The sequence below is a fragment of the Oncorhynchus kisutch genome, unplaced genomic scaffold (assembly GCF_002021735.2).
Source record: "Oncorhynchus kisutch isolate 150728-3 unplaced genomic scaffold, Okis_V2 scaffold879, whole genome shotgun sequence".
NCBI classification, from domain to species: domain Eukaryota; kingdom Metazoa; phylum Chordata; class Actinopteri; order Salmoniformes; family Salmonidae; genus Oncorhynchus; species Oncorhynchus kisutch.
This window is the reverse complement of record NW_022262824.1, coordinates 67,501-83,796: the sequence shown is the minus strand read 5'-3', so window position 1 is coordinate 83,796 and position 16,296 is coordinate 67,501. Positions and strand designations below refer to the sequence as shown.

Here is a 16,296-nt window from a genome sequence, read left to right as displayed (position 1 = left end):
GTCTCCCCATCTCTCTCTTCCCCTGGAGGTATACTGCTGTCCATTAGAGCAGGAAGCCCTGCAACACACACATGGTTCTCAACTCTCCCCATTTAGACACATTTCCCTGGAGGGGAGGACCACCAAGAAGCTCTTCTCTCAACCCCTCCCCTTCTCCAAACCCTCCTCTCCCACTCCTGGGGCAGTCCTCCCTCTCCCCTTACACACACATACACACACCCTTACCTCAGACTGATAGTTTAATATGGGGCTTCTGATGGGGGAGAAGAGGTGTGGGTGAAATGGAATGCCTCAGAACCCTGAGGGAGTTCTACAGAGTTCTACAGAGTTCTACAGAGTTCTACAGAGTTCTACAGAGTTCTACAGAGTTCTACAGAGTTCCATGTCAGGAACTTTAGAATAGGTAGAATTCCAAGGCTCACCACTAGGGGCCAGTATTGTCAGTGTAGAGGATGGCACATCTAAACAGTTTGTCTCATACATAACACCTACCCATACACTAGTTTACTATTCCCCTTCTGTATTAACCTGACAAACATTGTCTCCGTCTACAGGTATAGTAACATCAGACACATGGTCTATATTAACAGACACATTGTCTACATTAACAGACACATTGTCTATATTAACAGACACATTGTCTCCGTCTACAGGTATAGTAACATCAGACACATTGTCTATATTAACAGACACATTGTCTCCGTCTACAGGTATAGTAACATTAGACAAATTGTCTATATTAACAGACACATTGTCTCCGTCTACAGGTATAGTAACATCAGACACATGGTCTATATTAACAGACACATTGTCTATATTAACAGACACATTGTCTATATTAACAGACACATTGTCTCCGTCTACAGGTATAGTAACATCAGACACATGGTCTATATTAACAGACACATTGTCTATATTAACAGACACATTGTCTCCGTCTACAGGTATAGTAACATTAGACAAATTGTCTATATTAACAGACACATTGTCTCCGTCTACAGGTATAGTAACATCAGACACATTGTCTATATTAACAGACACATTGTCTATATTAACAGACACATTGTCTATATTAACAGACACATTGTCTATATTAACAGACACATTGTCTATATTAACAGACACATTGTCTATATTAACAGACACATTGTCTATATTAACAGACACATTGTCTCCGTCTACAGGTATAGTAACATCAGACACATTGTCTATATTAACATACACATTGTCTATATTAACAGACACATTGTCTCCGTTTACAGGTATAGTAACATCAGACACATTGTCTATATTAACAGACACATTGTCTCCGTCTACAGGTATAGTAACATCAGACACATTGTCTATATTAACAGACACATTGTCTATATTAACAGACACATTGTCTATATTAACAGACACATTGTCTCCGTCTACAGGTATAGTAACATCAGACACATTGTCTATATTAACAGACACATTGTCTATATTAACAGACACATTGTCTCCGTTTACAGGTATAGTAACATCAGACACATTGTCTATATTATCAGACACATTGTCTATATTAACAGACACATTGTCTATATTAACAGACACATTGTCTATATTAACAGACACATTGTCTATATTAACAGACACATTGTCTATATTAACAGACACATTGTCTATATTAACAGACACATTGTCTATATTAACAGACACATTGTCTATATTAACAGACACATTGTCTATATTAACAGACACATTGTCTCCGTCTACAGGTATAGTAACATCAGACACATTGTCTATATTAACAGACACATTGTCTATATTAACAGACACATTGTCTCCGTCTACAGGTATAGTAACATCAGACACATTGTCTATATTAACAGACACATTGTCTCCGTCTACAGGTATAGTAACATCAGACACATTGTCTATATTAACAGACACATTGTCTCCGTCTACAGGTATGCCATCCCCCCTGAGCATGGGAAGAGACTGGAGAGACTGGCTACAGGTAATCTTAGTTTAACTAGATGAAATCTTAAGTTAAAAGTAGAACACTTAGGCAGCGTTTAGACAGGCAGCCCAATTCTGGTCTTTTGACTATAACTGGGCTGCCTGTCTAAACGCGGTCTTAGGAGGATAGACCTTGTACCCAAAAGCACTGTGTTGACTCTGTCAATCTATCTAACAGTCTCTCCACGTTGTGTGTGTGTGTGTGTGTGTGTGTTTTCCAGGTTTCTTCCCCAACGGGTTTAAAGGATGTGAGGCTTTTCTCCGTCACAAGATGACCCTGATCTCCCCTTCTATCCTGAAGAAGTATAGCATCCCTTTCGACAAGGTGAGACAAACTGACTGTTTTAACTGCCACTTTTGAAAAGCCTTTCATCTCAACTGTCACTTTTGAAAAGCCTTTCATCTCAACTGTCACTTTTGAAAAGCCTTTCATCTCAACTGTCACTTTTGAAAAGCCTTTCATCTCAACTGTCACTTTTGAATAGCCTTTCATCTCAACTGTCACTTTTGAAAAGCCTTTCATCTCAACTGTCACTTTTGAATAGCCTTTCATCTCAACTGTCACTTTTGAATAGCCTTTCATCTCAACTGTTGCTACAACATAGTGTAGAACACACTTCTACACTATCACCAACCTGCCTTCTAGTCATCTGGACCAACATTACAACAGCTCTTCACTTTAGTTGATTGTCTTTATGTATTGACTGGTTGTATACAGTTTACTGCTGAGATACCTAACCCTAACCTGGTCGTCATTAGGATACGTTAACTATCCTGAGATAACTAACCCTAACCTGGTCGTCATTAGGATACGTTAACTATCCTGAGATACCTAACCCTCACCTGGTCGTCATTAGGATACGTTAACTATCCTGAGATACCTAACCCTCACCTGGTCGTCATTAGGATACGTTAACTATCCTGAGATACTGTCTGGACCTGGTCGTCATTAGGATACGTTAACTATCCTGAGATACTGTCTGGACCTGGTCGTCATTAGGAGAGAGGTTGTGTATATCTGGTAGAGGCTGTGAGGCTGATACGTTAGCTAGATTAACACAAGTGATCCTGCCGACAGCAGTGTGGGAGATTCTCTTTTCTGTCAAGGGATCTCAATGGGGACAAATTGATAGAGGAAATGTTCCAGTGGTTTTGTCCTCAATAACTCCCTCCTCCCCCCCTCTCTCCAGATCAATAACTCCCTCCTCCCCCCTCTCTCCAGATCACCCAGGAGGCAGGAGAGTTTTGTCCTCAATAACTCCCTCGTCCCCCCCTCTCTCCAGATCACCCAGGAGGCAGGCGAGTTTTGTCCTCAATAACTCCCTCGTCCCCCCCTCTCTCCAGATCACCCAGGAGGCAGGAGAGTTTTGTCCTCAATAACTCCCTCGTCCCCCCCTCTCTCCAGATCAATAACTCCCTCGCCCCCCCCTCTCTCCAGATCACCCAGGAGGCAGGAGAGTTTTGTCCTCAATAACTCCCTCGTCCCCCCTCTCTCCAGATCACCCAGGAGGCAGGCGAGTTTTGTCCTCAATAACTCCCTCGTCCCCCCTCTCTCCAGATCACCCAGGAGGCAGGCGAGTTTTGTCCTCAATAACTCCCTCCCCCCCCCCTCTCTCTCCAGATCACCCAGGAGGCGGGAGAGTTTATGATCACCTTTCCCTATGGGTACCACGCTGGCTTCAACCACGGCTTCAACTGTGCCGAGTCGACCAACTTCGCTAGTGTCCGATGGATCGACTACGGCAAGGTGGCCACTCAGGTAAGATGAAGAAAACGCCACGCTGTTTACTCTGAACTATTTCTGTTGTGTGTATTTCCACGTGGAACCAGGGACCCCTCCAGAACTATGGGCAGTACCTCTGGGGGGGAGGCAGTACCTCTGGGGGGGAGGCAGTACCTCTGGGGGGGAGGCAGTACCTCTGGGGGGGAGGCAGTACCTCTGGGGGGGAGGCAGTACCTCTGGGGGGGAGGCAGTACCTCTGGGGGGGAGGCAGTACCTCTGGGGGGGAGGCAGTACCTCTGGGTCTCAGGGCAGGTGATGTCACTTTCAAAATGGAAGCTTCTAGCACACACAGCTAACAAGCTAGAGATTCTACTACCCCTGGACACACAGCTAACAAGCTAGAGATTCTACTTCCCCCTGGACACACAGCTAACAAGCTAGAGATTCTACTTCCCCCTGGACACACATAGCTAACAAGCTAGAGATTCTACTTCCCCCCTGGACACACAGCTAACAAGATAGAGATTCTACTTCCCCCTGGACACACAGCTAAGAAGCTAGAGATTCTACTTCCCCCCTAGAGAGGTTCCACACTAAATAGTATGCTAACTCCCTTCTCTCCTCCTCCCTACCCCTCTAGTCTCCTTTTGTAGAGAGGTTTCATACTAAATAGTATGCTAGTCTGGTTCCTAACCCTCCTCCCTACCTCTCTAGTCTCCTTTTGTGGAGAGGTTCCACACTAAATAGTATGCTAACTCCCTTCTCCCCTCCTCCCTACCTCTCGTCTCCTTTTGTGGAGAGATTCCACACTAAATAGTATGCTAGTCTGGTTCCTAACCCTCCTCCCTACCTCTCTAGTCTCCTTTTGTGGAGAGGTTTCACACTAAATAGTATGCTAACTCCCTTCTCCCCTCCTGCCTACCTCTCTAGTCTCCTTTTGTGGAGAGGTTCCACACTAAATAGTATGCTAACTCCCTTCTCCCCTCCTGCCTAGTGTACATGCAGTAAAGACATGGTGAAGATCAGCATGGATCCCTTTGTGAAGTGGTTCCAACCGGACCGCTATGCTGTGTGGAAGCTTGGGAAAGACTGCTGTCCTCTGGACCACACCCGAGCCACGCCCGCCACCACCCCAGAACTGCAGAACTGGCTTCAGCGCAGCCGGGTCAAGACCCCTGTGAACAGGTATGAGGATGGAAGGGTGAGGGAGGATGGGGAGGGAGGGAAGAAGGAGGATGGGGATGGAGGGGTGTGGGAGGAGGAGGATGGGGATGGAGCGGTGTGGGAGGAAGGAGGATGGGGATGGAAGGGTGAGGGAGGATGGGGATGGAGGAGGAGGAGGGGTGTGGGAGGAGGAGGAGGGATGGGGATGGAAGGGTGAGGGAGGAGGAGGAGGAGGGGTGTGGGAGGAGGAGGAGGGATGGGGATGGAAGGGTGAGGGAGGAGGAGGGGGATGGAAGGGTGAGGGAGGAGGAGGGTGAGGGAGGAGGAGGGGGATGGAAGGGTGAGGGAGGAGGATGGGGATGGAAGGGTGTGGGAGTATGAGGGGGATGGAAGGGTGAGGGAGGAGGAGAGGGATGGAAGGGTGAGGGAGGATGGGGATGGAGGAGAAGGAGGGAGGAGGGGTGTGGGATGAGTTTGGATGGCAATGGATGGGGTGTGGGAGGAGTTTGGATGGGGATGGATGGAGGGAGGGGTGTGGGAGGAGGAGGATGGGGATGGAGGGGTGTGGGAGGAGTTTGGATGGGGATGGATGGAGGGAGGGGTGTGGGAGGAGGAGGATGGGGATGGAGGGGTGTGGGAGGAGGATGGGGATCGAGAGGTGGAGGAGGATGGGGATGGATGGAGGGAGGGGTGTGGGAGGAGAGGGAGGAGTTTAGATGGGGATGGAGAGTGTGGGAGGAGGAAGCTGGGGATGGAGGGGTGTGGAAGGAGGATGGGGTGGAGGGGTGTGGGAGGAGGGAGGGGTGTGGGAGGAGGAGGGAGGAGTTTGGATGGGGATGGAGGGGTGTGGGAGGAGGAGGATGGGGATGGAGGGGTGTGGGAGAGGAGGGAGGAGTTTTTATGGGGATGGAGGGGTGTGGGAGGAGTTTGGATGGGGATGGAGGAGTGTGGGGGGAGGAGGAGGGGAGGGTTTGGATGGGGATGGAGGGGTGTGGGAGGATGGGGGAGGAGTTTGGATGGTGATGGAGGAGTGTGGGAGGAGGGAGGAGTTTGGATGGGGATGGAGGGAGGGAGGGGTGTTGAGGGAGGAGTTTGGAAGTGTGTGTGAACATGCATTGAATATATATATGTCCCCCTTTACAGCAGCCTCTCACACCCACGGACCAGATCCAAGCGCCTGAGGACCAGCGAGGAGCCTGTCGCCTTGGAAGGGTGCTCTGTCCTGGCAAGGAGGAGGGGCCTCGGAGGCACCCTGGGTCCCAAGGTCCGGAGAGGCTGCAGGGCTGGGGAGGATGAGGACGATGAGGAGGAAGGAGAGGATCAGACTGAGAATACACTCCGGCTCCCTGGTAAGAGATTAGTTGATTTGATTCTGAATGATTTATTGATCGATGGTAATTGATCCTATTAAATGACTAAAGGGGCTATGTCATAAACAGTCAACATTCCAGAATGGGGTGAAAATGTCAGCCATATTGGTCAGGGAGAAATCCAAACCAGTCTAATTGGAATGAATGTCAGTAGAGGCATAATTCTGATACTTAAAATAAAACTAAGGTGTGTGATATATGAGAAATTGTGCAATAGAATTATTGTCAACCTAAAATATTGTCAAAAAAAATGAATGGGAACCATTTGTCTAAATCAGTCTGGCTAACTAACAGATATACAGTGCAGACGAAATTCTTCGTTATTTTACACCATGTCTTATAAACAGCACTGGTAAAGCGTGGTTGACCAACACCCTGACCAAAAGGGCTGCCCTTTATCCCATCATAAGAAGTTTCAGAGATTTTTGTAGTTCGTTCCAGTCATTGGCAGCAGAGAACTGGAAGGAGAGGCGGCCAAAGAAAGAATTTGTTTTGGGGGTGACTAGAGATACAGTGCCTTGCGAAAGTTTTCGGCCCCCTTGAACTTTGCGACCTTTTGCCACATTTCAGGCTTCAAACATAAAGATATAAAACTGTATTTTTTTGAGAAGAATCAACAACAAGTGGGACACAATCATGAAGTGGAACGGTGTGCATAATTATTCAGCCCCTTTACTTTCAGTGCAGCAAACTCTCTCCAGAAGTTCAGACAGGCTAGTAATAGGGGTGACAACAATTCCTAATTCTATGGGTAACTCATCATAAACAGGTTCATGTCCATTCTAGAATTATAATTCCTAATTCTATGGGTAACCCATCATAAGCAGGTTCATTCTAGAATTGTAATTCCTAATTCTATGGGTAACCCATCATAAGCAGGTTCATTCTAGAATTATAATTCCTAATTCTATGGCTAACCCATCATAAACAGGTTCATGTCCATTCTAGAATTATAATTCCTAATTCTATGGGTAACCCATCATAAGCAGGTTCATTCTAGAATTGTAATTCCTAATTCTATGGCTAACCCATCATAAGCAGGTTCATGTCCATTCTAGAATTATAATTCCTAATTCTATGGGTAACCCATCATAAGCAGGTTCATTCTAGAATTGTAATTCCTAATTCTATGGGTAACCCATCATAAGCAGGTTCATTCTAGAATTATAATTCCTAATTCTATGGCTAACCCATCATAAACAGGTTCATGTCCATTCTAGAATTATAATTCCTAATTCTATGGGTAACCCATCATAAGCAGGTTCATTCTAGAATTGTAATTCCTAATTCTATGGCTAACCCATCATAAGCAGGTTCATGTCCATTCTAGAATTATAATTCCTAATTCTATGGTGGTGTATATATATATATATTTTTTTTATCTGAGTGGATTTTCTGTTGTGTCTCTGTTCCACAGGTCCTTGTCGGCAGATGTGTGTGGTGAAAGTCAACAGAATGGAAGTGGAGAGTGACCGGTTGGCCTTCCCCTGTCCTCCTGAACCTCTGCGCCCCTCGTCTTTCCCCTCTTCCGACTTCTCTTCTCGCCCCTCTCCCTCTCTGACCCCTGTCTCAGTGGACACCACAGAACAAGGGACAGGGGCGGGGACTCACCCCTCACCCCATCTGCATCCCACTAACCCCCCACAGAACCCCTCAGGGTCAGAGTTCGCAGAGGTCATTAAAGGACCCCATCAGAGGTCCGAGGCTGCCCCAACACCTTCCCGATCAGAAAGAAGAGAAATCCCCGGAGGACCGTTGAAGTCAGTATGTATAGAATCGACTCCACTGGGACAGGTCCCCGAGGACTGCTCTGTGGATGTCCACCCCTCTCCAGACCCCTTACGGACCAGGTTACCTTCCCCCAGAACGGTGCACCCGACTGGGGCTCAGGGGTGTACGGACTCGGCCTGTGGCCCTGGAGCTTTTCAATCAAGTTCTTCTTGCGTAGAGAAGTCATCTTTAAACCTAACCTCAACCCTGCAGCCCTCAGCCCCCGGCACTGAGTATAAAATGGATACGTGTCAAGGTACTGCGGTTAATACTACTACTACTACTACTACTACTACAACACACAGCAGTCACACCTCTGAAAGCAAAACACCAGCACTTTACAATGACATTGACACGAATACTGACTCCGGGTCCAGAGGACGTGTTATTTCTGGTTCTGGTCCAGATAACTTGTTCAGGTGTGGTGAAAAAAACTGCACTCCCGTTGAAAACCGTTCCTCTCTCCCGATGTGTACTACACACAACCGTGTCCCCATACAAAACCCTTCCCTTCTTCCGAGGTGTAGTTTACGAGACTGTTGCCCTCCTTTCCTCCAGAGGAACAACGGGGTCGACATGCCTTTCCTCACTCCAGAACTGTCTGGAGAGACGAGGTTCTGCCCGCCTCTGCCGCCCGTTCTCACCCAGGAGATGCCCTCCCTCACACTCGCCGTCAGTGGAGGTCACGCCGAGATCAAAGGTCCGAGGTCGTCGTCCTCCTCCTCGACTGGCCGACGCGTTGGTGCTCTAACCTTACCGGATTTGCCGGGCAGTCACCCTGTCCTCGCCCCCGTGCTCCGACGCGAGACACCCACGACCCTCTCGCCAGGAACGGAAACGTTAACGGACGAGGTGTGCGAGGTGGAGTTGGCGTCAAAGAAGTCGGAGGAAGAGGATTTTCCACCGTTAGCGCCTTACAGAGACTGGCGCTTGGGTTCTGCTGAAGACCACCATAGACCAGAGCTGGATTTACAGTTAGCGGCTTACGTGGCTAATGCAACTAGCAATGCTCGGCCCAAAATGGCCGCCTCTGATCACAAAATGGCCCTCTCTCGGCACTCTGGTCCTACTGAAGACCACCACCATAGGCCAGAGCTGGATTTACAGGTAGCAGCTTACGCGGCGGCTAGTGCAACCAGCGACGCTCATCCCGAAATGGACGCCTCTCTGCACAAAATGGCCGCCGACGCTTCCCATCTAGAAGCACTACCAATCCAAACATTGTCTGAAACAGTGCTGACCACCGACAACCACTGTAGTCGAACCTCCGCGGAGACTCATGCTAGCAATAATAACCACATGCTCTGTGACGTTACACTACTGCCAACGCAGCAAATTCAGAAACACAGGTCCTCGACGGTAACTACAGCAGTATCCATGGACTCCGACTCAGAAGGATCCTCTCAAAGAGACGATGTATTTAGAGACTCCAGTACTAAGGGTTTATATCTCGCTAGCACCAGTTTGACTTCTAAAGATAAGTTGACACACTCTTCTGAGCTGAGTGAATTGCATGACCATTCAGCAACAGTACAACACCAACACAACCATGACCAAACTCCACACTCCAACATGGATTCCATTTGTAGTTCCCAAAATGTGGATTCCATTTGTAGTTCCCGAAATGTGGATTCCATTTGTAGTTCCCAAAATGTGGATTCCATTTGTAGTTCCCGAAATGTGGATTCCATTTGTAGTTCTCGAAACGTGGACTCTGTTTGTAGTTCCCAAAACCTCTACCTGGAGCCCAAACCTTTCTCAGACGGCATCTGGAAGAACCTCAACTCCCAGAGTCCTGCGGTGCTCATCGAGAGCCTCCACCACCCGGAGCTCCCCGCCGACTATACCCACGATGCACTACCTTACACCATGTGGACCGAGCCGCAGTGCAAAGAGGTCACGGACCTCGATCACGAAACTGAGACGGACGACCAGGACCCAGAGGGACATGGGGACGGGCCTCTCACCTGGGCCCAGCTGGAGTCCACCTCTCTGGGGTCGGCCGGTGTCGGGGAGCCCCTGGGCCTCTGTGGAGACTTTGAGCTCCAGAGAGGGGAGGTGGAGGCAGCGGAAGCCCTGGCTCTGTGCAGGGAACTGGGGGTGGAGAGGGAGGCCGAGGGGGCTCTAGAACCTGACCCTCCCGAATCGCCCTTGGAGGAGAGACCGGGGGAAGGGGAGGTGTCCGATATGGAAGAGGGAGATTCGGAGGATGAGGGGCAGAGCAGCACGAGGGAGGAGAGTAGTAGTGAGTCATCGGAAGGAGAGGCTGAAGAAGAGGAAGAAGGGGAGGAAGACTATGATAATGATTTGAGAGACTTTGAGTGTGGCGACTCGGGGCTGGAACCTGGAGAGGTTTGCACTGTGCGTATGGCTGCTGAGACACATAAACACCATAAAGCACACACACGTATACGATAACACACACACACACACACACACACACACACACACACACATATATATATATATACGATAACACACACACACACACACACACACACACACACACATATATATACGATAACACACACACATACGATAACACACACACACACACACATACGATAACACACACACATATACGATAACACACACACACACATACGATAACACACACACATATATATGATAACACACACACACATTTACAATAACATACACACACACACATATATATGATAACACACACACACATATACGATAACACACACATACACACACACACATATATATATATATGATAACACACACACACACACACATATATGATAACACACACACAAATATACGATAACACACGCGCGCATACGATAACACACACATACGATAACACACACACATACGATAACACACACACACGCACATACGCTAACACACACACACACACACACACACATACGATAACACACACACACACACACACGATAACACACACACACACACACACACACACACACACACGATAACACACACACACACACACACATACGATAACACACACACACACACACACATACGATAACACACACACACACACATATACGATAACACACACACATACCTATACGATAACACACACACATACCTATACGATAACACACACACATACCTATACGATAACACACACACACACACACATATACGATAACACACACACACACACACATATACGATAACACACACACACACATACCTATACGATAACACACACACACACACATATACGATAACACACACACATACGATAACACACACACACATACGATAACACACATACACATACGATAACACTCACACACACATACGATAACACTCACACACACATACGATAACACTCACACACACATACGATAACACACACACACACACACACACACACACACACACACATACGATAACACTCACACACACATACGATAACACACACACACACACACACACACATACGATAACACACACACATACGATAACACACACACACATACGATAACACACACACACACACACACACACACATACGATAACACACCACACATACGATAACACACACACATACGATAACACACACACATACGATAACACACACACATACGATAACACACACACACATACGATAACACACACACACACACACACACACACATACGATAACACACACACATACGATAACACACACACACATACGATAACACACACACACACACACACACATACGATAACACACACACACATACGATAACACACACACATATACGATAACACACACACGATAACACACACACGATAACACACATACGATAACACACACACATATACGATAACACACACACGATAACACACACACACATATACGATAACACACACACACACACACATACACATACGATAACACACACTTTGGAAAATCCCCATCTCAATCCTTCTGATTATCTTTTCAACACCATGCTTTATATACATATTCAATCAGAGACTGGTTTTATTATGCGTTTCAGAAATGTACCAATGACATTAGTTCCCTCATTTAGCTGCACGGTGACCTTAGTTTTGTCCCAATTGGCACCCTGTTCCCTATATAGGGCATTACTTTTGAACAGGGGCTTAGTCAAATAACCCTATTGGGTCCCGGTCAAAATATCCCTATTGGGGCCCAAGTCAAAATATCCCTATTGGGGCCCCTGGTCAAAATATCCCTATTGGGGCCCCTGGTCAAAATATCCCTATTGGGGCCCCTGGTCAAAATATCCCTATTGGGGGCCCAGGTCAAAATATCCCTATTGGGGCCCCTGGTCAAAATATCCCTATTGGGGCCCAAGTCAAAATATCCCTATTGGGGCCCCTGGTCAAAATATCCCTATTGGGGCCCAAGTCAAAATATCCCTATTGGGGCCCCTGGTCAAAATATCCCTATTGGGGCCCTGGTCAAAATATCCCTATTGGGGCCCCTGGTCAAAATATCCCTATTGGGGCCCAGGTCAAAATATCCCTATTGGGGCCCCTGGTCAAAATATCCCTATTGGGGCCCCTGGTCAAAATATCCCTATTGGGGCCCCTGGTCAAAATATCCCTATTGGGGCCCCTGGTCAAAATATCCCTATTGGGGCCCCTGGTCAAAATATCCCTATTGGGGCCCCTGGTCAAATATCCCTATTGGGGCCCCTGGTCAAAATATCCCTATTGGGGCCCCTGGTCAAAATATCCCTATTGGGGCCCCTGGTCAAAATATCCTATTGGGGCCCCTGGTCAAAATATCCCTATTGGGGCCCCTGGTCAAAATATCCCTATTGGGGCCCCTGGTCAAAATATCCCTATTGGGGCCCCTGGTCAAAATATCCCTATTGGGGCCCCTGGTCAAAATATCCCTATTGGGGCCCCTGGTCAAATATCCCTATTGGGGCCCCTGGTCAAAATATCCCTATTGGGGCCCCTGGTCAAAATATCCCTATTGGGGCCCCTGGTCAAATATCCCTATTGGGGCCCCTGGTCGAAATAACCCTCAGTCTGACCCCTGACCACTGTTCTCTTCCAGTATCCAGCTGCACCACACACACACACCAATGACATTTGACCCCCTGTCTTTCCCAGTACCCTGCTGCACCACACACACACACACACACACCAATGACATTTGACCCCTGTCTTTCCCAGTACCCTGCTGCTCCGCTGGCGAAGAGAACCAGTAAGAGCTGGCGTCGCCCTCTGAGGAAGCCCACCGCCCGGGCCGTGCCCTCCACTGTCAAACAACAGGCTGTCAGCGACGACGGTAGACACACACACACACACACACACTACATACAGTGACTAGATACAGTGACTAGATACATGATAAAGTACAGTGACTAGATACAGTGACTAGATACAGTGACTAGATACAGTGACTAGATACATGATAAAGTACAGTGACTAGATACAGTGACTAGATACAGTGACTAGATACAGTGACTAGATACAGTGACTAGATACAGTGACTAGATACATGATAAAGTACAGTGACTAGATACAGTGACTAGATACAGTGACTAGATACAGTGACTAGATACAGTGACTAGATACATGATAAAGTACAGTGACTAGATACAGTGACTAGATACAGTGACTAGATACAGTGACTAGATACAGTGACTAGATACAGTGACTAGATACATGATAAAGTACAGTGACTACATACAGTGACTAGATACAGTGACTAGATACAGTGACTAGATACATGATAAAGTACAGTGACTAGATACAGTGACTAGATACAGTGACTAGATACAGTGACTAGATACAGTGACTAGATACAGTGACTACATACAGTGACTAGATACATGATAAAGTACAGTGACTAGATACAGTGACTAGATACAGTGACTAGATACAGTGACTAGATACAGTGACTAGATACAGTGACTAGATACATGATAAAGTACAGTGACTAGATACAGTGACTAGATACATGATAAAGTACAGTGACTAGATACAGTGACTAGATACAGTGACTAGATACAGTGACTAGATACAGTGACTAGATACAGTGACTAGATACATGATAAAGTACAGTGACTAGATACAGTGACTAGATACAGTGACTAGATACAGTGACTAGATACAGTGACTAGATACAGTGACTAGATACATGATAAAGTACAGTGACTAGATACAGTGACTAGATACAGTGACTAGATACATGATAAAGTACAGTGACTAGATACAGTGACTAGATACAGTGACTAGATACAGTGACTAGATACAGTGACTAGATACAGTGACTACATACAGTGACTAGATACATGATAAAGTACAGTGACTAGATACAGTGACTAGATACAGTGACTAGATACAGTGACTAGATACAGTGACTAGATACAGTGACTAGATACATGATAAAGTACAGTGACTAGATACAGTGACTAGATACATGATAAAGTACAGTGACTAGATACAGTGACTAGATACAGTGACTAGATACAGTGACTAGATACAGTGACTAGATACAGTGACTAGATACATGATAAAGTACAGTGACTAGATACAGTGACTAGATACAGTGACTAGATACAGTGACTAGATACAGTGACTAGATACAGTGACTAGATACATGATAAAGTACAGTGACTAGATACAGTGACTACATACAGTGACTAGATACAGTGACTACATACAGTGACTAGATACAGTGACTAGATACAGTGACTAGATACAGTGACTAGATACATGATAAAGTACAGTGACTAGATACAGTGACTAGATACAGTGACTAGATACAGTGACTAGATACAGTGACTACATACAGTGACTAGATACATGATAAAGTACAGTGACTAGATACAGTGACTAGATACAGTGACTAGATACAGTGACTACATACAGTGACTAGATACATGATAAGTACAGTGACTAGATACAGTGACTAGATACAGTGACTAGATACATGATAAAGTACAGTGACTAGATACAGTGACTAGATACAGTGACTAGATACAGTGACTACATACAGTGACTAGATACATGATAAAGTACAGTGACTAGATACAGTGACTAGATACATGATAAAGTACAGTGACTAGATACAGTGACTAGATACAGTGACTAGATACAGTGACTAGATACATGATAAAGTACAGTGACTAGATACAGTGACTAGATACATGATAAAGTACAGTGACTAGATACAGTGACTAGATACAGTGACTAGATACAGTGACTAGATACAGTGACTAGATACATGATAAAGTACAGTGACTAGATACAGTGACTAGATACAGTGACTACATACAGTGACTAGATACATGATAAAGTACAGTGACTAGATACAGTGACTAGATACAGTGACTAGATACATGATAAAGTACAGTGACTAGATACAGTGACTAGATACAGTGACTACATACAGTGACTAGATACATGATAAAGTACAGTGACTAGATACAGTGACTAGATACAGTGACTAGATACAGTGACTAGATACAGTGACTAGATACAGTGACTAGATACATGATAAAGTACAGTGACTAGATACAGTGACTAGATACAGTGACTACATCATGGGGGACAAGAAGGAAAGAAAACAAAAAAATAACATTTAGTAAAACGATCTAGAATGACTACCCCAAACGATCTAGAATGACTACCCCAAACGATCTAGAATGACTACCCCAAACGATCTAGAATGACTACCCCAAACGATCTAGAATGACTACCCCAAACGATCTAGAATGACTACCCCAAACGATCTAGAATGACTACCCCAAACGATCTAGAATGACTACCCCAAACGATCTAGAATGACTACCCCAAACGATCTAGAATGACTACCCCAAACGATCTAGAATGACTACCCCAAACGATCTAGAATGACTACCCCAAACGATCTAGAATGACTACCCCAAACGATCTAGAATGACTACCCCAAACGATCTAGAATGACTACCCCAAACGATCTAGAATGACTACCCCAAACGATCTAGAATGACTACCCAAACGATCTAGAATGACTACCCCAAACGATCTAGAATGACTACCCCAAACGATCTAGAATGACTACCCAAACGATCTAGAATGACTACCCCGAACGATCTAGATTGACTACCCCGAACGATCTAGATTGACTACCCCAAACGATCTTGAATGACTACCCCAAACGATCTAGATTGACTACCCCAAACGATCTAGAATGACTACCCCAAACGATCTAGAATGACTACCCCAAACGATCTAGAATGACTACCCCAAACGATCTAGATTGACTACCCCAAACGATCTAGAATGACTACCCCAAACGATCTAGAATGACTACCCCAAACG

General features: G+C 45.9%; 1 protein-coding gene across 10 annotated transcripts in view; it reads left to right on the top strand.

Annotated features, from left to right (window-relative positions):
- The window catches only part of LOC116362713 (lysine-specific demethylase 4C), a 61,576-nt gene that overhangs the window by 10,867 nt on the left and 34,413 nt on the right, over window positions 1-16,296 (top strand). For 9 of the 10 annotated variants that reach the window (XM_031816836.1, XM_031816840.1, XM_031816839.1 and 6 more), the window contains exons 6-12: window positions 1,935-1,984; window positions 2,208-2,311; window positions 3,608-3,745; window positions 4,704-4,894; window positions 6,017-6,222; window positions 7,661-10,374; window positions 13,159-13,273. In XM_031816836.1, the coding sequence (XP_031672696.1) occupies window positions 1,935-1,984; window positions 2,208-2,311; window positions 3,608-3,745; window positions 4,704-4,894; window positions 6,017-6,222; window positions 7,661-10,374; window positions 13,159-13,273 (3,518 nt within the window). Of the gene's footprint in view, window positions 1-1,934; window positions 1,985-2,207; window positions 2,312-3,208; window positions 3,260-3,607; window positions 3,746-4,703; window positions 4,895-6,016; window positions 6,223-7,660; window positions 10,375-13,158; window positions 13,274-16,296 lie in introns of those variants that run through there. The other variant, XM_031816843.1, reaches the window with a different exon arrangement.